The 24,657-nt window shown below is 38.0% G+C and overlaps 1 protein-coding gene across 1 annotated transcript in view; it reads right to left on the bottom strand.

Moving 5' to 3' along the window:
• Positions 1–24,657, bottom strand: part of LOC125240499 — a 170,134-nt gene that overhangs the window by 5,409 nt on the left and 140,068 nt on the right. Inside the window, exons 8-10 of the mRNA XM_048148392.1 lie at positions 18,827–18,965; positions 18,289–18,360; positions 15,077–15,199 (exon numbers count right to left, since the gene is read on the bottom strand). Coding sequence (XP_048004349.1) covers positions 15,077–15,199; positions 18,289–18,360; positions 18,827–18,965 — 334 coding nt within the window. The remainder of the gene's footprint in view (positions 1–15,076; positions 15,200–18,288; positions 18,361–18,826; positions 18,966–24,657) is intronic.

Raw genomic sequence — 24,657 nt, 5'->3', positions numbered from 1 at the left:
TGAAAATAAGAACAAAACTAGTGAACGACAAATTCTTTACTTCGCTAAGATTATTTACCTGGCTAGGTACTAAAAGAATTACGCCTTACGAACGGATAAGAAGAACCAGTCGAAAAAATCGAAATTACCTTTTTTTATCTGAAAATAACGTAGGTAGTATAATGTACCTCAGTCATCATCAGCCCGTTGCAGTCCACTGCTGGACATAGGCCTCCCCCAAGGTACGCCACAGAGCCCGGTCTACTGCTTTATGCATCCAGTTTGCGCCAGCCCCCCTATGCAAATCATCCCGCCATCTAGCCTGAGGGCGTCCCACACTACGTTTACCAAGACGCGGTCTCCACTCCAGAACACGCTTGCTCCAGCGGTTATCGGTTCTGCGACATATGTGGCTAGCCCATTGCCACTTCAACCTACTAACTTTCAGAGCTATGTCGGTCACCTTGGTTCTCTGGCGGATCACTTCGTTCCGAATTTTGTCCTTCAGGGAGACTCCAAGCATAGCTCTTTCCATAGCACGTTGAGCGACTTTAAGCTTGTGGATTAGCCCCACAGTCAGTGTCCACGTCTCGGATCCGTACGTCATAACAGGAAGGACGCACAGGTCGGTTTTTCGTCTTTAGGCTCTGTGGTATATCCGACGAAAATATGTGGTGTAACTTCCGAAACGCTGCCCAACCCAACTGGACCCTCCTATCGGCTTCCTTTTCGAAGTTGTATTTACCCAACTGCATTAACTGCCCAAGATAGACATATTCCTTGACAATTTCGAGAGGCGTGCCGTCGATGATTACTGGCTCCGGAATGACGGATAATGTACCTGTAATTTATTATATTTGTGTTATGTCCCACCATGCCTCGGTGACCGAAGCATTAACCGGAGCTTCTGAGCCGACTTTGATGAATGAGTTATCTATTTTTTTATGATGGGTGACAAAGTAAGCACAGGTATGAATACATGTTGTTAATGGATTCAAGTAGCAAAAAATACTGTATGAATATAATATAATTAGTTATACTCAGCTAATATACCATAGATTATATGTCCCTACAAGTTCCAAGCTTAAAGTATTTACCTACCTACTTACTTGGCATGAAAACTGCGAGGTTCGACTCTAAACTGTACTCATATCTTGTAACAGTATTGGCGGTATAAACGCTACTTTTATCGCGTTTACTATCCTCTTATCTAATTTATTTCTAAATAGTTACAGTGCAAATGCTTGAGCTAGCATTTTTCTTTAAAACATTTGTTTTAAAACTGTTGTCAAATATTTTAACGAAAGCGTTAGGGTGGCGGCTTAAGAAACCATGCACGTAATCCCACACTAACTACCGATTTCCTCTCGGATAATAGCACCAAATTCGGAATTGAATTGTTTGTTCTCAGTGGATGTACGGGTGGGTATGTATACCACAACAGGAAAACGTGTTTCATCCGAATCTATTGTTGTTTCGCAATGTAATGAGGTAAAGAAATGGTGATAAGGCGACGCAAAGCTGAGGATTAATCTATTCTCACGTTTATTTTCTTTTTAGTTTCGAGGTATTGCTATATTAGCCTAGTGCATAGCTAATTTAAAGTTACAATAACAGCGCTTTTTGCATAGCCAATCTGTCATTTTTCCCTAAACCGTTGTGACTCGCAGTGACGATGCAACATATTATAAAGGCAATTTTAATCGAGCGGCGATAACAGTCACCTTGTTTAAGACCGTCTTGTGGCGACAGGTTAAATTTTTGCTATCTAATATTTATTAGTAAAGTTAGTCGGGGTCGGGGCAATAGTAACTGCGGGGAATTGTAACTACCTAATCGAAATATCTTCCATATTTTACATAATTTACTGTAGTGCCATATATTATGTTCCGATATTAGCGTATAAGCTAGATCTCTGATCTACACGACCGTGTCGTTTTCGACGAAATTAGTAGTATGCGCGTGAGAGACAGTCTCTCAAACATTCCATAAAAAATAAGGTTTTAGCAAGTTTAGTGTGATTTTTTCTATAGTTAGTTGCATAATTATAAATTAAAATTTTATGTTTGTATGTCTTTAAATCTTCTGATTTCATGTTTTAATAGTATTTAAGCGATAGTTTAAATTGTCCCGCCCAAAATGCGATGGAGGCTAATTTCGACTATTTGGTAGTCTTAATTGCCCCGCCATATTTTATATGAAAATCAGCAACACTAGTGACATACTCGATTCGAGGTTTTGTATCGATATTAATACCTCATTTAGTGATACTGGCTCTGAAAGGGCTACTTTTATTTTATCGAACGTCATTGTGTATTATCGATGATTTTAAGCATTTAGCCCCATATTGTTCTGATTATGAACAGAGACTAAGGGGTGCGCGGGTACACGGTATGCACCTATGGACACAGTATCGACAGATTTCTAATAGGCACGATAACTACTTAGTATGGAGACCAGTTTTAATTACCCCGCTGACATTTTGTAAGTGCTATTTTACACAAACGGACAGACCTACATAAAATTGAGTGTTTTATTTACTTTTCTTACGCTTTGACAAACGACACGATATCCGGTTTACCAGTGTAATTTCACCGTAACGAAACTTTCGTAAAAATCGTATTTTAAAGTATACGGAATCTAAAATTACCGTAGATAGTAGTTTTAGGCAGTCAAAGTTGTACTTTATATTTTGGTAGTCACAGTTACCCCGCTTGACCTTAAGTACTTTTTTTAGTGTTGTGTATGAAATTATATAAGTAGCCATTTCTATTGTAGCAAACACTATCCGTACCTTTAATACATACACAAGCTACTTTACAAATATACAAACGAATATTTACAATTGCATTGCCTATTTTGTATTCTTGTATTTTGTAGTTACTAACCAAATAAGACACAGTATATATCGGGTCTGTGCAAATGTTTTTTCGGTTTATAACCACAATTGTCGAGTCTGACAATAATTGTTTTTTGAACTTACACAAGATTCGACTAGTTTCCAGAAACTTCTATATACGTAGCTAGGAGTATAAAAGTAGTATAAAAGCGAGTGTACGGTCCGAGGCCTCAGTCTAGAAACGGTAACAATTTAGGAAATAACGCGGCAGATGCACACCCGAAGATATGCAGCATTTACGGTGAGAACGTAATTATCGAACAAACATGTCAGCAATGGTTTCCGCGTTTTCGTTCTGGAGAAAGGACGCTTAATCAGCCCCGATTAGGCAGACCTACAAAATTAAACGACCAAGATTTCATAAAAGCCATAAAAGAGAGCAAGAGAGTAACAGTGGCAGAATTAGCAGAGGTTTCAAGTTGATAGAACTACAATAGAAAAAAGGATGCATGCATTAAGCTAAGTGACAAAGCTAGATGTTTGGGTCCCTCGTGAATTGTCTGACAAAAATAAAGAAGACAGAGTTGCACTGTGTATTGATCTCCTAAATCGACAGAAAACTGAAGGATTCCTCCAATGGTTGGTCACTGGGGATGAAAAGTGGGTCGAGTACAAAAACGTACAGTCGCCGTAACGGCGCCGTACAGTCTGCAAAAAAGGGAAAGCCCCAGCATCGCTCGCAAAAGAAAATGTACACCCGCGAAAAGTTTTACTTAGTGGGATTCTCAGGGAATCATTTATTGGGAACCGTTTTCACCTAACCAAACATTAACTGCTGCCATTTACTGTCAACAGCTAGATCAGCTTCACGAAGCGATGCAAAGAAACCGTTCTAAACTAGTTAACCGACATAAAGTTATTTTTCATCGGGACAACGCGCGGCCACATACAGCTATCATTGTTCACAAAAACTAATGAAATTCGATTGGCAAGTTTTACCACACCCTCCATAATCTCCTGATCTTGCTCCGTCGGATTTTTATTTATTTCGCTCTTTACAAAATTATTTGCAACGAAAATATAACGATACAGAAGATAATCTACGGTGCGCTCTAACACAGTTTTTTAGCGAAAAAGATAAACAACTTTTACAAAACTGGGATTGAAAAGTTACCCATACGTTAGCAGAAAGTTATAGATTCCTGGCTACGTAGCCGAATGGCACAAACGCTCACGAAACGAAACGCTCGAAGATATCTATCTCTATCGCTCTTGCGAATTGGCGCGACAGAGCCAGACTACCTTTCGCGGCGATTCGTTTTCGTTTCGCGACGCAGAAATGCCATTCGGCTACGGCACCTGTGGTGAATATATTGTAGATATTAAGTGAATAAATAATTAAAAATATAAAATTATTTTTTTGTTCAGAAACCGAAAAAACTTTTGCACACACCCGATATTTATAATATTATTTATTTACGTCGTCAGTGTCGTTCAGTGTGCTGTCACGCAATCCCCGCTGGCTCCACAGAAAACCAGCGCCGTTGACCAAGCTAGCCGTGTCAGCTGCAACGCTGAGTGGAGACCATTTTAGGCCTCACATCGTTATTACTACTTTTTACTTTGCACAACTTTTTATCCTATTTTATCTATTGATTTGTACCTATTAAAGTGTTGCCTGAATAAATGATTTCTGTTCTATTCTATTCTAAATATTTACACTTTTACCCCCTTATTCATATACGTATTCTAAAGTTATCAAGCCGATAAAGTTCGTTTGTCCTTTTCTATCACACCAATACGTCGGAAAGGGACAAACGAACTTTATTGGCTTGATAACTTTAGAGTACGTTTATGAATAAGGGGGTTAAAATATTGTACAGCTCTAATTCCTAAAGGTTTTAGGAATTCAATGCTTTAGGTTAGCAGCAAGAATTGGAATTCTAAGATTAGTGTCATCATGCTTGAGAGTGCAATTAACGTGTTCAGACAATAATGGTCGCGGTAAGACTTGTCACCCATTTCATAAACATCTAGAATGTTTAAGATTTTTAAACAAGTACCATCAACCATCTGGTTTAAGCGCATTCAGTTCATCAGTGCTTAGTTTTCTTGACGTGTTCACAAAGGCGGCAAACGAAGCGAGGCGGGTATGACGGGCAAGGTCCTATAACTGTAATTAAGGAGGGCTTGTTTGCCGCTACTGATGGTAACTTTATCAAACTTGTGCTAAAACTGTGCGAATTCTCGAGTGCGCTAATGACGTATTGGATTGGAAAAGTATACAGGTTGGTACCTACTGTAGGCACTTGTTATTATATTTTAGGGCAAGATCTGGGGCGATTTATTCGTGACCCGCGTAGTAAATTGGGGTGAGGATAGCGAGGATTATCACGTCAGATATCTTTAGAAGTGGCTGGATGGATGTATGTTTAATCAGTAATTTCTCTTTTTTTCTTGGTATTTCGTATTTTTCTACTTCATTATTTGAATGTATATTGAATAGAAGGAACAAAATTGTGCCAAGTCTTTTCTTTACTCCGCTACTGGAAGGTAGCATTTTTTTAGTATGTCAAAACTATATTTATTTAAAATACTTGCAGTCCTGTTTCTAGAAACGTTTAGATGTAACCTGTCATGGTCAAGTTTGATATTAGTAGACTATACATAATTAAAAAAAGGACACCTAACTAAATGATAGAATTATTTTTATTATAAATCATAGACTGTGTAAATAAAGAGATATCTGCAGCAGTAAGTTCAAGCGTTGACACTTCGAATGATTGTAAATTCTCTTCGAGTGGCTAAGTAAAATTCATTCGTCGCTACATATTATCTCTGATCGAAGCTGGTCGGAAGGCTGGGTATGATTGCATACACGTTTCTTCCGGAAGGATGGCGTCAATACCCGATTCCCACGGGTTCGTTTATTTTAAGGCTCTTGAGCGCTTTATCCTACATAGGGCGGGCGTAATTCTCATTGGAAACCCGAGCGTAGCGTTGTTCAACGTGGTTAATTTTTTGTGGCTATTTATTTAATTAATTTTTTTATATATCGTGATATTGAACTCGCGTGTTGCTTTAAATAGGAACAAGATATAATAAACAAGTACCTACTTAATTCATTTCCTATCTCAGATTTTTTTTCAGGTAGGTAAATACAATATTCAACTTCACCAATAAAAATTAAATTTTTTAACCACCTAGCTTCTTTAATATGACTGCAACGGTATAATTCTGTCTAGTTTATTTTTTACAATATATCGGCCCTAGCTTGATGTTTTTCGTTTTGCGTCAGGTTCGACTCGGTCATCGAATCGGAATGCCTCCTGAAGGCTTATGATCCTCATCGCCGGGTCCATGTTATTTATCGTTGTGGATTAAACACATGTCGTGTCGCCCAATTTACACGATGCGAGAGTACGCACGCGAGTTTCATTACATTGCGGTATTTGAGGGTGAATTTCAACATACTCGAAATTTGCCTAATTTTGGTGGATTTTTTTAGTTTTGTAATTTTTGTTGAAATTATGTACTGATGTTACATAACTTATTATTACCAATGTTATGTATCAATGACCTTTCATTAGGTATAATAAGTAGTTTTAGAGAAATTACGATTTCAATGACATGGTCGCCACCAAAATTGGTCTACCCACAAAAATAAAAAATAAAATCAAAAATAAAGCCTTTTATTCATTTTTCTATTATTTTCTACTTGAAATAATTAACTTTTAACATGTAATAAATACTTTTCAAATAGAAACAAAAACGTTACTGCCCTCAATTTGTTCACCACCAAAATTTATGCAATTTTGGTGGAAAAAGTATTACGACCCACCAAAATTAGATATTTTTGTGTGGGGCGGACCAATCCAGCAAGGTATGACACTTGTGTCATGTCTAAATGCAGGAACGAACCTGAATGGTCATGTTACGACACGTTTGTTCGTCTTGCTGCGTCTCGTTTAACCCTTAATTTGGCAAAGTCCGGTGGGACGGACAGGTGATAAAAAAAAATATTTCGCTTTTTAGGTATAATTTTATTTAATTTAAGATATGGAAAGAGACTCTTTTATGATACATGCTTTGTATAAAAATACTATTTGACCACTGTCAACACTCGTTTGACAGTTACTCGTCAAGATGGCACCGCGTCAGAAGTCAACTGTTTTTAGCAAAATATTTATGCGTTTTTCTTTTGGTTTTTGTAAGAACAGGGTATTTCTGTTGTATAAATAATAAAATATATTACATAATAGTTGCAAGTGGTTATGTTTTCAATTTATTTCTCAATTTCTAATACTCATAATCATCATCTAAACAGGTTGTCCGCCGCACCGGACAGTGCCAAATATATACTAAATACGATTTGTCCGCCGTGGCGGACTATGCCAATATTGCGGTGACACGTGTTGTAACAAATTATTATATTGTTTTGTTTATTATTTTGATTTTCTTGTTTTGGTGGCCTGCTTTTATGCTTAGATTTTTTATTTAATCCAACAGCGTGTGGTGCTGGACCAAGCAGTTAAAATTTTGGCACTTTTAGGTATACGTAGTGCGCGGATATTGTGAATGTTACATGTCGCGCGAGGGGGAATAAACATTAAAGAAAACCGGGTAGATCAAAATTTATAATTTCTTTGTCTGCCCCGAACATTGATATAATTAATTTCGGGTAGTTTTGTGTTGTTTACATCTTCGACGACATTTTGCTGGGACATCACTGTCACATCAGTCTGTCGTGATCACGGCCTGTGCAACCTAGCCAAAAAGTCGGAAAAAAGTTAAAATAATGATATTTGACTATAAATATGTGTCAGTTTGATTTTCATACAAAATTATTATATTTGTTAATTTTTAAAATAAATATATGTTAAGAAATACTTGTTTATTTTAAATTACCGTATGTTTGGCAGTGTCCGCCTCAGCGGACATATTAATTTATCCCAATATTTGGCAGAGTCCGCTGTAGCGGACATATTTTTTTTCCAAAACTAATAAATCTAGATTTTTTTAAATATTTTTCGGACGCTTTAAAAACACCTGTTATTCAATATATTAAGTAAAATCGGAAAATTTATGTCACCAGAGTCTCTGCCAAATTAAGGGTTAACCATAAAAATGATTTCAATACTTACCACTAAAGTTTCTTGGTGGTAAGTATTGAAATCATTGGTTCAATTGGTTCTTTCCCCCGGACAACTTTTGGTGCTCAGTTATAAGTGTCAAATTGTATTATAATATTGACTTATGTCATCTTAAAATATACTTAATGTAATAAAGAATTAAGTTATGGCAAGTTTTCTTTATAGCTGCGGATTTACTGGATTTACCATAGCAATAATCCGCTAAAAACAGGCTCTGGACGCTACACCAAAATTAGAATTTCGATGGAAAATTATTTTTAAATAAATATACATAACACTTGTAACAATTTGCAATGTTGCCGAAGGTAGTATTTTAGGATTGGTTTTCATAAAAAAATGAACAATTTTTTAAAACAATTAGCCCACACAATGATTATCAGCTCCGCCAAAAAAAATAACGCTGAGAAATTCACCCTTGATTGGTACGCTGATTTGTATGTAACCTCAACAGTACACAATGTAGCTAAAATTGCATGCAATTTGCTACAAAATCCATACTAATATTATAAATGGGAAAGTGTGGGTGTCTGTTTGTTTGTCCGTCTTTCACGGCAAAACGGAGCCACGAATTGACGTGATTTTTTTAAGTGGAGATACTTGAAGAGATGGAGAGTGCCATAGGCTACTTTTTGTCTCTTTCTAAAGCGAGTGAAGCCGCGGGCAAAAGCTAGTATATAATAAAAACCAAAATACCTAACTAGAAATATTATTCAGAAAAGTCATAATTTTTTTTTTATGGGATAGGAGGCAAACGAGCAGACAGGTCGCCTGATGGTAAGCGATCACCGCCGCCCATGGACACCCGAAACACCAGAGGTGTTGGAGGTGCGTTGCCGGCCTTTAAGATGGGTGTACGCTCTTTTCTTGAAGATTTGAAGGTCGTATCGGTCTGGAAATACCGCAGGCGACAATTCATTCCACAGTTTAGCTGTGCGGGGCAGGAAGTTTCTGGAGAAACGCACAGTTGAGGACTGCCAGCCATCTAGATGATGACGATGGAAATGTTGTCGCGTAGGGCGATGGCGGAAAGAAGCGGTAGGGATTAATCCGAACAATTCCTCGGAGCACTCCCCGTTATACATGCGATAGAAAATGCAGAGCGAGGCCACATCTCTACGCAGCGCCAAGGGGTCAAGCCGATCGGAGATATGCTGGCAGTTGACAATTCGAGTCGCTCGTCGTTGGATGCGGTCCAGAGGGAGAAGCTGGTACTGAGGTGCCCCTGCCCATAGATGAGAACAGTACTCCATGTGTGGGCGAACCTGCGCCTTATAGAGCTGAAGGCGGTGGGCTGGAGTGAAATTCTGTCTCGATCTATTGAGCACACCCAGCTTTTTTGAGGCCAGTTTGGCCTTACCTTCTAAATGACCGCGAAACTGGACTGCACTCGAAATGTCAACGCCTAGAATTCCTATACTGGCTGTGGCAGTGAGGGGAGTGCTCTCAAAAAAGGGTGATGCGACAAACTCTAACTTTTTTGCGGTAAACGCGCAAACCTGTGTCTTGGTAGGGTTATTTTCTGTGTTTTGCTGTCTGTCGTAGGCATGGGCAGGGCAGGTATATCGGGCTACTTCTAGAGCGCAGGCAATAAACGTTGTCTCATTAGGTATATTCTTAGAGCCACTTGCACGTTTCAGGTTTGGAAACTAAACCGGGGTCAAAGTACCAGGGAAAGAGCAAGAAGCGATTAGAATTAAAAGTCAAACAATGATTTCCATCTAGTACTAGGTAATATTTAAAACAGGGTACAAAAAAAAGTTATACATTTTCTCGGTAAAAGTCAGAATGTAATTTACAATTATAAATGGTGTAGAAAAGAGCTCGATTGCTCTGTATAAAAATAGCTTCCAATCAAGTGAATACATACAACGTTTTGCGTCGAGTGTAAAAAAACTCGAATGAGAATTTGTAGGTTACGGAAAAGTTTTCGTTAAGTCGATTATCGAGTTTCATTGCTAAAACTTTTCTCTGGGTAAAAAGTAGCTATTGCACGCAGGTTTTTATATAAAAGTAATATAGATGCAGCTAGACTTTCGTTTCATTTAATTAAAATATACCTACTGCATTTGTTTCATGTTTCAAATAAGTATTACCTATTAGGTAAATTGTGTACCTACTACTCGAGCACAAAGTTCTGCACAAATTCACGACTTTTTGTCTCTTTAAAAAGACGCAGGAACAATCTAAGATAAATCAGAGCCGATAAGTAAACGGAGGCCGGCTTAAAACACAGTCTAAAAGCCTAGAATTTGAATAATTTTGCGTAAATACGTCCAAAATGACCGTAACGCCTGGGCACCTCAAAGGAAAACATGTTTCTAACAATAATTAAAGGATGGGCACCCGCGTCTTCAATTCTCTTGTGACCGCGCCACTGCAGTATGTTAATGTAACTTGCGCCTGTCGGCGTTATTACTGCTCGGAATATGTAATAAACGCGTTTTAGTTTTGGGAACTGAGCTTTGAGAGGTAACCTACTAGGTCTGAAGTACGAAAATAGAGAGTAAAGTTGTAACCAGCGTGTAAAAGCGTAGGTTTAAGTCGAACCGAGGATTATCGAACGGCAAATCTAATGTTGTGCACTGTACGATTGTGTGAGATAGGTCTGCATCTGCACACGATAACTACTTATATATGGACCAGGTTGATGTAGAAAAAAAAAACCGGCCAAGTTTGAGTCGGACTCGCCCACCGAGGGTTCCGTACAAACTTTCTTTCAAACTACCTAGTAAAAATAATCTCATATTTTCATATAACTCTAATGACTCGACTAGAAGACAAAAGTATAGGCACTAATGAGTATTACAGTGTATAGCGCCATCTCCCGGTCAATTTGCTAACTAATTTGCGCGACCTGGTTTTTCAGGGATAATTCTTTATAATGTTAACAGATTTAAACAGTTTTTATTTTATTGGACAGAAGATGGTTTACGTAACACCTCGTATTAATTTGAAGTACGATATACATCCGCAAGGGTGGGTAAATTGAAAGTAAAAATTTGAAAAGTTTTTTGTGAATAAAAAAAAAGTATTCAAAATACAAACACGATTATATTTTTCCTGTAATATATAGCATAAAACCAATATTTACCAAAATTTTCATAATTTTTCGTTGGTAAACTTCGGAGATAAGGGGGGGGGGCGGTATTTTTTTTTACATTTTCCTTCAAAACTCATTTTTTTTCCACAACAAAAAAATTATAAAAAATAGCTTATTTACGTTCAATTTGAACTCTTTCCAACGGTACCCCACTTGACCTAGTAACTTGAAATTTACAGTTTGCCCCCCTTTCATTTTGGCCATTTTCTACAGTTAAAATTAATATATTTAAAAAAATTATATTTTCTATTTGTAGAGGTTTACAATGTTCACAACTATTCCAAATTTCAAGTTGATAGCATTTAGTAGTCCTCGAGATATTTAGGAATGTGACAGACGGACAGAGTCGCACCATAAGGGTTCCTGTTGTACCTTTTTGGTACGGAACCCTAAAAACCGGCCAAGTGCGAGTTCTACTCGCGTTGTAAGGGTTCCGTACCCTACAAGAAGGGCTTAAGCGCCTCCTTTTTAGTAGGAACTTAAGTCATTTTTGCGAATAATCGATATTTTGAACAAAACGAAACAGAAATGAGTTTATATGTAATATAATATTCAAACGCGCTCACACAATTTCAAGAGATTTGGTAACTCCTTGCAGCGGCAGTGAGTGAAATTCGTAATTTAAAATTCTTTTAAGTCCGACTTACGCTTTACTGTAGATTTCTAATAGGTTTTCCTGTAATCTATAGATTGAAAACTATCTCGTGTATTTGGGGGGGGGGGGCATGTTTTCCCTATTTTCTTAAATAACTTGAGAATTACCTTACTAAAAATTATGAAATTTTTTTTTAAATACTTATAAAAACTATTTCATTTCATATGTAACATAATATAGTTCTAAAAACTTTGTTTTTAATTTTCACTTTTACCCCTCAAAAGTGGCCCCTATAATTAAATTTTAATTACATGTCCGTCTTTGGGTCACAGGTTTACATATGCATGCCAAATTTCAAGTTAATCGGTTTAGTAGTTTCGGAGAAAATTGGCTGTGACAGACGGACAGACAGACGATCGAGTGATCCCATAAGGGTTCCGTTTTTCCTTTGTACGGAACCCTAAAAACGTGGACAATGATAATGATTGATGTAAAATTGTAAATATACCTATGTACCATAATTTCAGTGTAACTTAATAAATCCAGGACCGAAATAACCCTAAGCCCTTAGCCAATTTTTTCCTCTAAGGAGTTTGGTTTTCTCATCGTGCGTTAAATAGATAAATTGTAGAAAATAATTTGGCAACAATACTCTCTCAATAACATCTATTCGACATTTAAGTGACAAACACAAAACACCAATCGTTATTTCAATGATGTTCTAGATTAACAAGTGAAAATCGTAGAAAATATACATAGGTACATAGTTAGTTTTCATTCACGAAACAGATGTTTGTAATTGGTTTATAAATATGATCGTGAAATGTTAAAGTAAGTGTCTGGTGCAGTAGTATAAGCAATGGAAATATTCCACATGAGCATATTTAATTCACTGCAGCTAAATAAAAATTGCTTCTTACTCTAATATAACCACTTTGGTCTTTTTATTTCTCCCCGTAAAGAAGAAAACTGTTACGTTGCTATCTGGAAAACAGTTGGGAAATTTACTCACACTAACATAAAATACCCTATAATGGATGGTGATGCCATTATGGACAGAATAAACACAAATCCTAAAAATAAATAACTAAAATTAGTTTCTAAAAACTGACGGCATTGTACCATAAACAAGAGTCATAGAGCTGCTTAATTTTGAAGTTTCATTTAATTCGGTTATTTCTGAAGAATTTGGCGGCAAGATAAAAGTCATCAGTTTACTGAAAAAAATATCACGACGAAATCTTAGCAATATTGCTAAGAGAGTTGAGTTCATGTATAAAAAAATAAAAAAAATAATACTCGGTGTATACTTGAATGAGTTTTGCTTAATGCAATAACCATAAGATAAGGTATAAAACAATACTAGTTACTCCAAAGATATAAAGAAATAGTATTATTTAGCGACTGTCCATAACTGGAACCGGAAAACTGCCTACCTCCTATAATGGACAAGGAACAATTAACGAAACCAAAATTTACAAGAAACAGTCCTATGTTAAAATAATCCAAACTAATTTTATTTGGGGTATACACGGTGTTTCCGGTATCACTCAAAACCTCAGACACCCCAACTGATTTTTATTTTTTTAAACTCATCTAGAGTATTCATCTTTTAATCTGATCGTTACTTTTTTTTTAATTGAATTTTTAATTTTCTGTACAGCTCTAATTGACTTTTAGCTCTACACTCAATAAAATAATTGCTAACTACCATCATAAACCATAAGACTATTTATTTGTGTACGTTACTGCAACGACATAAGGTTTACCAATAGACAGCTAAGATGTCACTGTAAAACACTTTAAAGCTTTGTCACAGTAAACTTCAAATTGGACAGGTAATCGCAGTAAGCAAATAAACTCAATATTCAAAATGACAAGGTTGTAATTAGGTACGAGTTCAATTTGTTATGACTTATGATAAACATTAAGATTAAACTGACAAACAACGTCAAACTAGTAGCGGAACAAATAATCGTCCAAGTAACCGGCCAGTATTAATACCCCTAAATACTGAAAAAAGGTAAACAACCTCTAGCAATGCGATATACACAATGTTGTATTACGAGTACAATAGAATGGGCACGTAAAAAATAACTAATAATACTAATTTAAATAAAAATATTACCCCTATCAAGATATAGCTCAATCGATTCTACTCTCGATTCTGAACAAAGTGTTTTCAGGTTTTTAGTGTTAAGTGAAACACGGTGTATAAAATTGACTCATTGAGTGTCAATTAAATTTTTTAAACTTATTTCACTGTCCATAATGGGGGATCCATTATGGATTAGAGAAAAAACATCTCATTTTAATTTGTTAACTATGAAGAAACCAATAGGAGTATATATTCTGCAATATGATTGAAATGTAAAAGAAGGATAAGACATTCAAGTTTTAACACGCTTAGCGGTAGAATTTATACATGTATCAGTGAAATATCAAAAATAGGCAAAATTTTATCTTAAACTGTCCATGATTGGGTCCGTTACCTTAGTACAAATTTCATTCGAAAACGGAAGGTACGCACTACGCATTTCGATAAACTAATCCTCATTTTGTATAGTTAAGCTGTGTGTTCGGTAAGCCAACAAAAGTAGGCTTACCGAAACGCGTACGCTACCTTTCATTTTAAAATGGATTTACAATAGGAGCTTTATCGAAAGTTGGACCGAATATTTGTACGTATCTACGTACTATACTAGATTTTCGGATTTCAAACTCTATACATACCGACACATGTAGTACATAATCCTTTACCATCGTACTAGTTTTCACGGCAACGTAAAAGGTACTGAGGTTGATTGACGTAATGACGCCTATAACATCGGCACCTAAGTATAGCACGGCGGCATGACAGAGGAAAATATCAACTTCGGTGGCGGAGGTAGGCTCTCGAAATTTTCTTAGAGCAAGCCCAGAGTCGGCAGACATTTTAAATTTTGTCAAGGAAATGTCGTTTAATGTCTGTTAATAGTAACACATAAAAATGAACTTTGGGAATTTAAGGAAAGTAGGTAAGCGTTTTTTTTAAACCTTAATTAGCAAAATAAATGGCCGTCAGAAAATTAGGATTAAATGCTTTTATAATGCGTTATAAGTCGTAGATATTAAATGGAATGGATTCGAAAATTGTCCCTGAAAAATTATTGACGTTTTTAAATATTTTGCGTCAAACACGTGACAGTTATGTTAGTGGCGCCTTCCTTTAAGGCCATTCACATGGTGAATTGGTGAGCGAAGTCACATGCAATTATATGGCGGGTTGTTGTACATTGGCATATATTTAATTGAACAGAGCAATCAAATACCGCAACGTAATGAAACTCGCATACGAGTTCTCGCACTGTGTAAATGTGCCCTCATTTTGTACAATTGTAAACTGTGGGTGTATAATCTGTTGTCCTTACCAGGCTTTTCGGGTTCGATTTGTGGCGCGGCGATCTCGGGCGCCTCCTCGATGGTGCTGGTCTCGTCTGGGAACTGCACATGCTTCTTCACGGCCGACCGGCTGGGCTTGGACAGCACCGACGCTGAAACAACACCTGCCGTCACTCTAGTAATCCGGCCCGAGAGCCAAACTTATCTTTCGCACCGGTACATCAACGATTCTGACTGGCTAGAACGACTGGGGCTTTAATTGCTGTTTCTAATGCACTTCGTGAAAATTACTTCTAAATATAGACAGTGAAATCTAGTTTTTATGGAATACGCAATTTTACATACAACGGAGTTTTACGATAGGTAAAATAAATCAACTTACGACTTTACGACAAATTTTCGACTCTATTTTTAAACTCATAAGGCCGAACAGTGGTTAACCACTTTTTTGGGTCACTGTATCTACATTCTTATAAGGCATAAGCATTGGAGAAAATAGACGTTAATCCAAATGGGTCTGTAGAGGACCATCAGACTAAAAACAAAAACAACCACGAGCGCAAACAAGAAAATATCCTAACCCTTAACCTGCTAATCCTAACCTTTTGTCGATCATGGAATAGGGATTTACATACTGCACGCTATTTGATATTTCGGAGGGTTTTTTTTTATACCACGTCGGTGGCAAACAGGTATACGGCCCGCCTGATGGAAAGCGGTCACCGTAACCTAAGGGCGCCTGCAACTCAAGGGGTGTCACATGCGCGTTGCCGACTCATTAGAAACTTGTACACTCCTTTTTTGAAGAACCCCATACACACTGGTTAGCAGGGGCCCCTATGAAAGCCCCCCCCTTTCATTAAAGGATCTGATTTTATAATGCAACCTTGTAACCTATGTAAAATCTTTATTATAATACCATGGATGCAATACATGAATATATGTAATGTACCTAATTATCTATTAAATCTACACACAGTACATGATGTTTAACTTTCATATTCAATCACACCCATCCATTTTCATTACAATACATCATATTAGCGCATTTTCAATGAAGAGTATAATTCAAATTATTGAATGAAAGGCGATCTCGTATTTCTCTAATCCCCCAGGCTTCTGATACATTCAACCGCTGCGCTCGCGTTACAAGCATGAAATACTTATAGCTGAATTAGATATCTTTGCGGTAGGTATATGCTAGTAATATTATATGGCATCCAAACGAAAGTAAATAAATATAAAAACTATTGATGAAATAATAAATAGCTGCAATTAATTAAAAACGATCTTTATACGCTAACTTACAACTAATTACCGAGTTAGGGCCAATAGGTTTGGATCACGACCCAGATTTCAGCCATTAAATCTTATGTGTACGTGGGAGGTATGGACTATAGATAGATTGTGTTTAATAGGTACATTATTACATTACATTAGCGTGGGTAACAGACTATAAATATCTATCGGTATCGCTACTACTAATCATGAATTAATAGTGTAATGCCGCTTCTTCGCTGGAAAATATAATTATCCATCATTATTTTTAAAATCGGGACTTAATCGCGTATAACTACATATTAAACTGACCTCCAACGTTTCAAGGACGGCGTTGTCTCCGTGGTCTCGGAGACAAACAACATCAAATCAAAAAACATCGCAATTTCAATCGGGACGAAGGTTTTAGGATCTCATCCACATGGAATCCTGTCATTAATAAGTGTAAGCCGAAAATAATATCGACAGTCGTTAAATCAAATATCGTCAGTGTTGTATGTCGACAGAGTAACATCCCTAGTGCGCAAACAGTTCAAGTTGATAATCAAAACCAAGTGCGGGTAGTTCGAAAAACTCGCGCGGCTGTCAGAAGGTGTTGATGTCATTTCAAGCCAGTCTTCTCCGAGACCACGGGGACAACGCCGTCCTTGAAACGTTGGAGGTCAGTTTAATATGTAGTTATACGCGATTAAGTCCCGATTTTAAAAATAATGATGTGTAATAATCGTGAAAGTTTAAATCAGAATATAATTATCGTTTTATACATATACACGGTGTATATGAGGAACCCTTCAGATTTTAACCACACGTTTTTGAGGCCAAAAGAACTAAGAAATGTTATAGGTATAAGTTTTACTTATATTTTATTATTTACAACTATTAATAAAACAAAATTACTCGAAACAATTGTACTTGAACTAAACTTTCGATGATTTGTTGTCGATGAAATGATATTCGATGAAAAGTTTGTCGGCGAAACAAGGGTCAGGGTTAGTGGGTTGTCAACTGTCAAATTCTATATAAAATGGTGGGTTAACCCGAGGGTTAACCCTTAACCCTTCATTTTTGTTGGTGCAAGTGGCCCTTAATGTGGCACTTCGTCATTATGGATATACATGTACGTCACACTGAAATTCATCAGAAGACAAAGTTAAATTGCTAAATTGCTGTGAACATAATATAAATGCGATGCGAATTGTCTTTCTGTCCATTCACTTTTCACGCTCAAACCGCTGATCCGATTTAAATGGCATTTGGTATCACCCATATCATCCTTTAACCAATAAACCACCAGGAGAGCAGATGAAAGAACCGACGTAAATATTTAAATATATGTATGTATACCTGTAGTTTAGTAGGTACAGCAGTATAAATAAAACTTACGAGACAATTACTTCTCGATTAGTTTTCTTCAAGCTCGGGAACAGTGCTGTTTTTTTTATAAGTTATGTATTCTATGCCAAAGTAACGGCTCACAGACACACTTTACTATGTTATTTATATTCAACGTAACTTACATAATATTAGTTTTAGTAAAATGTTAACGAGTACCCAGATACATCGGTAGCATGCTCGTTCCTAAATACGACTAAAATATTCGTTTTTTTTCACATTCCTTTATGTCGGACACAAATGAAATTGCACAAAACTGTTTTTTTTTTTGCGAGTAGAGGGTACAAAGTTAGAACAAACCTAGGCAGAAATGCCAGCCAAAAACGCAAGCCCGACCGGGTATTTTTGCTACGATTGAAAGGCCGAAAAATTTAAAATGTAAAGGTAAGTACCAGAGAATCCGGGGTAAAATGGAGGGAGTGCCACAAATTTTTAATTTTTTGCCTATTACCCAAGTAAGTATAGGTATCCGACAGGTGCGCGAAAGGCCGATGAATAAAAATCGATTTTCACGTTAAAAGGATGTCTGCTTGCTTGTAGGATATGAAAAACAAAGTACAGTGACACTTACTTATAGCCTTTGTGGGAGCTTCTGAAAATTCATCAGGATCGTGTCGACTTGGCATCGGCCGACTGCCGCGTGCTGCAAGAAGAACAGCCATGTAAGTAAGTACTGAATATTCGTCGTAAGTAACACACTTTAGCAATCTGGTCAAAATTATTCTTAACGATTCGGTAACATTGATATTGATATTGATATTATTTATTTCATAAAATTACATTGCTTTATACATTAGTATGTTAATATATAAGAATTAATATTATGATCGTCAAGAGTTATGTACATTTGCAATATGATATATTTTAACAGGACACAATTAAAGATTTCATAAATTTATTGATAACATCAATAAACATTCTTTATTGATAAAAGATTATAGGCAAAATAAGTAAGTGTATATCAGCATCAGTCGAAGTTTGAACATACCAGCTAAATGATTAGCGCTAAAGCTAAACTATACAGCTACTCTGTTTCATGAATATCCGTAAAACGTCCGGTCCGGTAAAAGACATAGTTCAAAAGAGTCATGTCAGAGAAAGAATATTACCAATAGATTTGGGCGCTTCAGAGAACTCGTCCGGGTCGCACCGGCTCGGCATGGGCCGGCCGGCGGAGCGCCGCCGCCCGCCGGAGCTGGTTGTAATTGTGTGCTGCGCTGTGGCCGTATACTGCACTGATGCCAGTTGCTGCAACAAGGAGATTACAATAGTCATTTGTTCTACTATGGACAAGTTAAAAATAATGATGAAAGTCGAGATAATCGTCGAAGCGCTGGTGGCCTAGCGGTAAGAGCGTGCGACTTTCGATCCGGAGGTCGCGGGTTCGAACCCCGGCTCGTACCAATGACTTTTTCGGAACTTATGTGCGAAATGTCATTTGATATTTGCCAGTCGCTTTTCGGTGAAGGAAAACATCGTGAGGAAACCGGACTAATTCCAATAAGGCCTATTAGTTACCCTTCGGGTTGGAAGGTCAGATGGTAGTTGCTTTCGTAAAACTAGTGCCTAAACGAAATCTTGGAATTAGTTGTCAGAGCGGACCCCAGGCTCCCATGAGCCGTGGCAAATGCCGGGATAACGCAAGGAGGATGATGAGTCGAGATAATTGTCAAAATCGGACCCCAGGCTCACATGGGTGGCAAATTGCTGGAATAATGGATGATGAATATTGATACACGCGCAATCGAATGATTTTAATAATTTAATAACGAAAAAGTAGTTTGTTTTACAGTGACAAAAGTTGATGTTTAACCGCTCTTGCTAATATTAAAATCCGAGCAAACTTGAAAAAGGTTCTTAAAGTGAGTACAATGCACTAAGGTTAAACAAATCTAATCACCGCCTGATACACATTTTTCACCATTCCAAACCACTTCTCATGAATTTTGAAGTATGAATATGAATAGAGCTTTTGCCAGTTGGTGTAGTGAAACAATCTAAATGTATTGCCCAAACCACCATAAAAAAAAATTCGAAAGAGCTTGTCACCTGCCATGAATAGAGCATATTTATGATCCTGATTTAGCTGTTTCATGTATGGAAGCCAAAGCAACTTTGAACACGCAGTAAGCCTGTTAAATTAACGATAACAAAGAGCAAATCATGTTTTACCAAGTTTATTAGCCATTGTAGCAAAACTTAGATGAATAAGATTGGTTTGAGGATATTTGTCTGAAACATCGTTTTATGTACCGAAATATTGTGGAAATCAACATTTAGTAGAGGAGTTGTACGAGCATTTGTATGGGCGGGGTCATAATAATTCCCACAGAACCGAAGTTTGGTTTTATTAGTTCTTTGTGTGTGTCTATTTGACATACTGAAAATATAGTAAAATATATTTATGCAAAATTCGTTTTTTCGACCGCCAAAATTTGTATGAAAAATTACTATGAAAAAAAAATCATAAAATTTATAAATCGTCTCTGGTATCAACTTATGGGGAACTATCTTTTACCCGCGGCTTCGCCCGCGTAATAAAAGTATTCTTATTGAAACGTTTACAAAGAATAAGATTTTCATTTGGATCCGTAGGTTTCTTTGTAGGTACATCTGTCCGCGATTATTTCGATTAAGGTATAGCGGGGCAATTCTCGACTGGGGGGGGGGGGGGATTGTAACTAATCTATTTGCTGTACGGTCAGCCAAGAAAGTGGTTTACCACTTTTCGACTCTATTGATTGAAAAGTGGTAAACCACTTTTTTGGCTGACTGTACCTTACACATATTACTATTGTTTTAAAAGAAATTCTTGCAATGATTGTAGAATTGTTACACAGCGACCACAGCGTAGGTAGTAGGTACTAATATGTATGTATTTTACCTATATAAATATTTATACTGGAAACTTCATACAACCCACATAGCCAGTATCTCCACGCTATGGTCGTTAGGGTAAAAAGTACTTCCTTGCATTATCGCTTACAATTTTTTCCATTTTGCTTATACTTATTGCAAACGTAAACATATAAACCGGCCAAGTTGGTGTCGGGCCACGCTCAGTGTAGGGTTCCGTAGTTTTCCGTATTTTTCTCAAAAACTACGGAACCTATCAAGTTCAAAACAATTTTCCTAGAAAGTCTTTATAAAGTTCTACTTTTATGATTTTTTTCATTTTTTAAACATATGGTTCAAAAGTTAGAGGGGGGGGGGGCGCACTTTTTTTCCTTTAGGAGCGATTATTTCCGAAAATATTAATGTTATCAAAAACGATCTTAGTAAACCCTTATTCATTTTTAAATACCTATCCAACAATATATCACACCTTGGGGTTGGAATGAAAAAAACAATATCAGCCCCCACTTTACATGTAGGGGGGGTACCATACTAAAACATTTTTTCCCATTTTTTATTTTTGCACTTTGTCGGCGTGATTGATATACATATTGGTACCAAATTTCAGCTTTCTAGTGCTAAGTTACTGAGATTATCCGCGGACGGACGGACAGACAGACATGGCGAAACTATAAGGATTCCTAGTTGACTGCGGAACCCTAAAAAGGCAAGCAAACAACGATCTTCTTACAGCACATTGAATTTAATAGTTATTACGGATGCAGGATACTCGCCGATGCCTACTTAATCCCTTCCCACTGAGCCACCTGCATTTTACACTGCCTAGATATCGATTGCCGACCGATTATTCCGACCCCAATCCCTATTCTTATCCCCGTCCCTATCTCTATCCTTGTCCCCGTCCCCGTCCCCTTCCCGTCCCTGTCCCTCGTCCCCTATCCCTATCCCCGTCCCCGTCCCCGTCCCCTATTCCTATCCCCATCGCCATCCCCATCCCCATCCCCATCCCCATCCCCATCCCCATCCCCATCCCCATCCCCATCCCCATCCCCATCCCCATCCCCATCCCCATCCCCATCCCCATCCCCATCCCCATCCCCATCCCCATCCCCATCCCCATCCCCATCCCCATCCCCATCCCCATCCCCATCCCCATCCCCATCCCCATCCCCATCCCCATCCCCATCCCCATCCCCATCCCCATCCCCATCCCCATCCCCATCCCTATCCCTATCCCTATCCCTATCCCTATCCCTAACCCTGACCCTATCCCGTTCCTGTCCCTGTCCCTGTCCCTGTCCCTAACCCTGGCTGTCCCTGTCCTTGCCCCTGTCAAATTATCATGCTAGGAGGTGAACTTTGAAAAATCCTTTCTTAGTGCTCCTCTAAGGAACTTCCGTGTCAATTTGAAATCTCTTAAACCAGAAGTAAAGATAAAAACTAAATCTATACTTATGGCTATTTTAGATATTTTAACCCCATTGCACAACAACAGGGGAGAAAATTCCTTTTGCACCTCATTAGATTTTAAAATCGTTGTATTTATCGTGATCAGCGACCCGATAAACCATAAAAACGATACCCATATTGTGTTTTGGACTTTACCCCCTTTGCAACCCTTTAGGGGTCAAATTTAAAAAAAAACCTGAAACATGTATTTAGTCATATGTCTTTAGGAATCCACCTGTGAAGTTTCGAATAAAATAGTCAAACTAATCTTGTTCCCCATACAAACTTTGAACCCCCCATTTCACCCTTTAAAAGGAGAATTTTGAAAAATCCTTTCTTAGTGCTCCTCTACGCCATATAAGGAACCTATGTGCCAAATTTGAAATCTCTAGGACCAGCGGTTTCGGCTGTGTGTTGATATGTCAGTTAGTCAGTCAGTCAGTTTCTTCTTTTATATATTTTTTGATATTTAAACCCCATTGCACTACAACAGTGGAGAAGGTATTTCAGTTCCGCCTCGTTAGATTTTAAAAGCGTTGTATTTATCGTGATCAGCGACCCGATTAGTCATAAAAACGATACCCATATTTTTTTTTTTTTACTTTATCACCCCCTTTCCACCCTTTTAGGGGTTAAATTTTCAATAAACCTGAAACACGTCTTTAGTCATATGTTTTTAGGATCCCTCCTGTGAAGTTTCGAATAAAACAGTGAAACTAACATTGTTTCCCCATACAGACATTGAACCCCCATGTGACCCCCTCAGGAGGCGAATTTTGAAAAATCTTTTCTTAGTGCTCCTCTACACTATATAAGGAACCTACGTGCCAAATTTGACATCTCTAGGACCAGCGGTTTCGGCTGTGCGTTGATATGTCAGTCAGTCAGTCAATATTTTCTTTTATATATTTTTTTGATATTTAAACCCCATTGCACCACAACAGGGGAGAAGGTATTTCACTTCCGCCTCGTTAGATTTTAAAAACGTTGTATTTATCGTAATCAGCGACCCGATAAACCATAAAAACGATACCCATATTGATTTTTTGACTTTATCACCCCCTTTTCACCCTTTTGGGGGTTAAATTTTCAAAAAATCTGAAACACGTATTCAGTCATATGTCTTAAGGAATCTTCCTGTGAAGTTTCGAATAAAATAGTCAAACTAATCTTGTTTCCCCATACAAACTTTGAACCCCCATTTGACCCCCTTAGGAGGTGAATTTTGGAAAATCCTTTCTTAGTGCTCCTCTACACTATATAAGGAACCTACGTACCAAATTTGAAATCTCTAGGACCAGCGGTTTCGGCTGTGCGTTGATATGTCAGTCAGTCAGCTTCTTCTTTTATATATTTAGATTAGGAGGCAACAAAATTTATAGCGTTGATGTTTAGCAAAAATATAACAATTTTTCACTATTTTGATAAATTAAAAACGGATAAAAATCATCAATTTTATGAAGGGAAGTGATTGAAACATAAATTTGAGCTTTTTCATAGGTACCAACACCGTGGTAAGTACGGGTACGATCCACCTGGTGATAAGCAGTCACGGACGCCTATGACGCCTGCCACTCTAGAGTCTCCACATGCGCGTTGCTGGCCCTTTAGGGTACCTTTCCACCAGAGAGGCGCTACGTGGATGCTTGATATCCACCAATCATGTTCACTGTTCCATAAAGCATAGCTCTAGTGGGAACGGGTTCGACTATGCTGATTGTGGATATCAGGCGCATCAATAACACATCTCTGGTGGAAAGGCACCCTTAACAGTCTTCAGCTAGCTCGCAGAAGAAGGAGAGAAAAATCCTCCTTTTGCGGTAAATGTATTTACTATAAAATTGTATTTTGGTGGGGTTGGGGTTCAATGTAAGTACATAAATTGTCGCATCCCAAACAAAAACTCTCGATAAAGCATTATATCGAACACGAGAGAAAACCCAAACCTAATAATCATCGGTTTTTCTAGACATAAATCTGCGCACCCTCACACCCTGGACCCGTATATGGTCGCACACTGCGGCTTCTTCTTCTTCAACCTAGCGTTTTCCCGACCTAGTGCCAGGGTCCACTTTTCTGCTCAGTCTTCTCCACTTCGCCCGGTCTTCGGCATCCTTAAGCGTGAGATTGTTCTCTTGCATGTCCGCTCCCACGACGTCTAGCCAGCGCTTCTTTGGCCTACCGGGGCCGCGTGACTTAGGGCCTTGGACAGTGAGATTAACACTTTCGAAACCGGGCTCTACGCGGCGCTACGACATTTTCGCTACATACGGGGAAACCCATGTAATCGGCTACGCTTCTACGAGCGGTGTACCCGACAGTCGGGTTCTTGGTAGCGAAAGTGTTAAGGCATCTGTTTCCGATGTAGGCTTAGGAGGATTTTCTCCCGCGGACGCTTCTTATCCTGCGAGCTAGCTGAGGACTGTTAAGGGTGCCTTTCCACCAGATATGTGTTATGTATGCGTCTGATATCCACAATCAGCTTAGTCGTACCCGTTCCCACTAGAGCTATACTTTGTGGAACAATGAACATGATTGGTGGATATCAAACACATCCACGTAGCGCATCTCTGGTGGAAAGGTACCCTAAAAGGTCAGCAACGCGCATGTGAAGGCTCTAGAGTGGCAGGCGTCA

This window comes from Leguminivora glycinivorella, chromosome Z (genome assembly GCF_023078275.1).
Source record: "Leguminivora glycinivorella isolate SPB_JAAS2020 chromosome Z, LegGlyc_1.1, whole genome shotgun sequence".
Classification (NCBI taxonomy): domain Eukaryota; kingdom Metazoa; phylum Arthropoda; class Insecta; order Lepidoptera; family Tortricidae; genus Leguminivora; species Leguminivora glycinivorella.
Note: the sequence above shows the minus strand (reverse complement) of the source record. Positions and strands in the feature narration are given on the sequence as shown.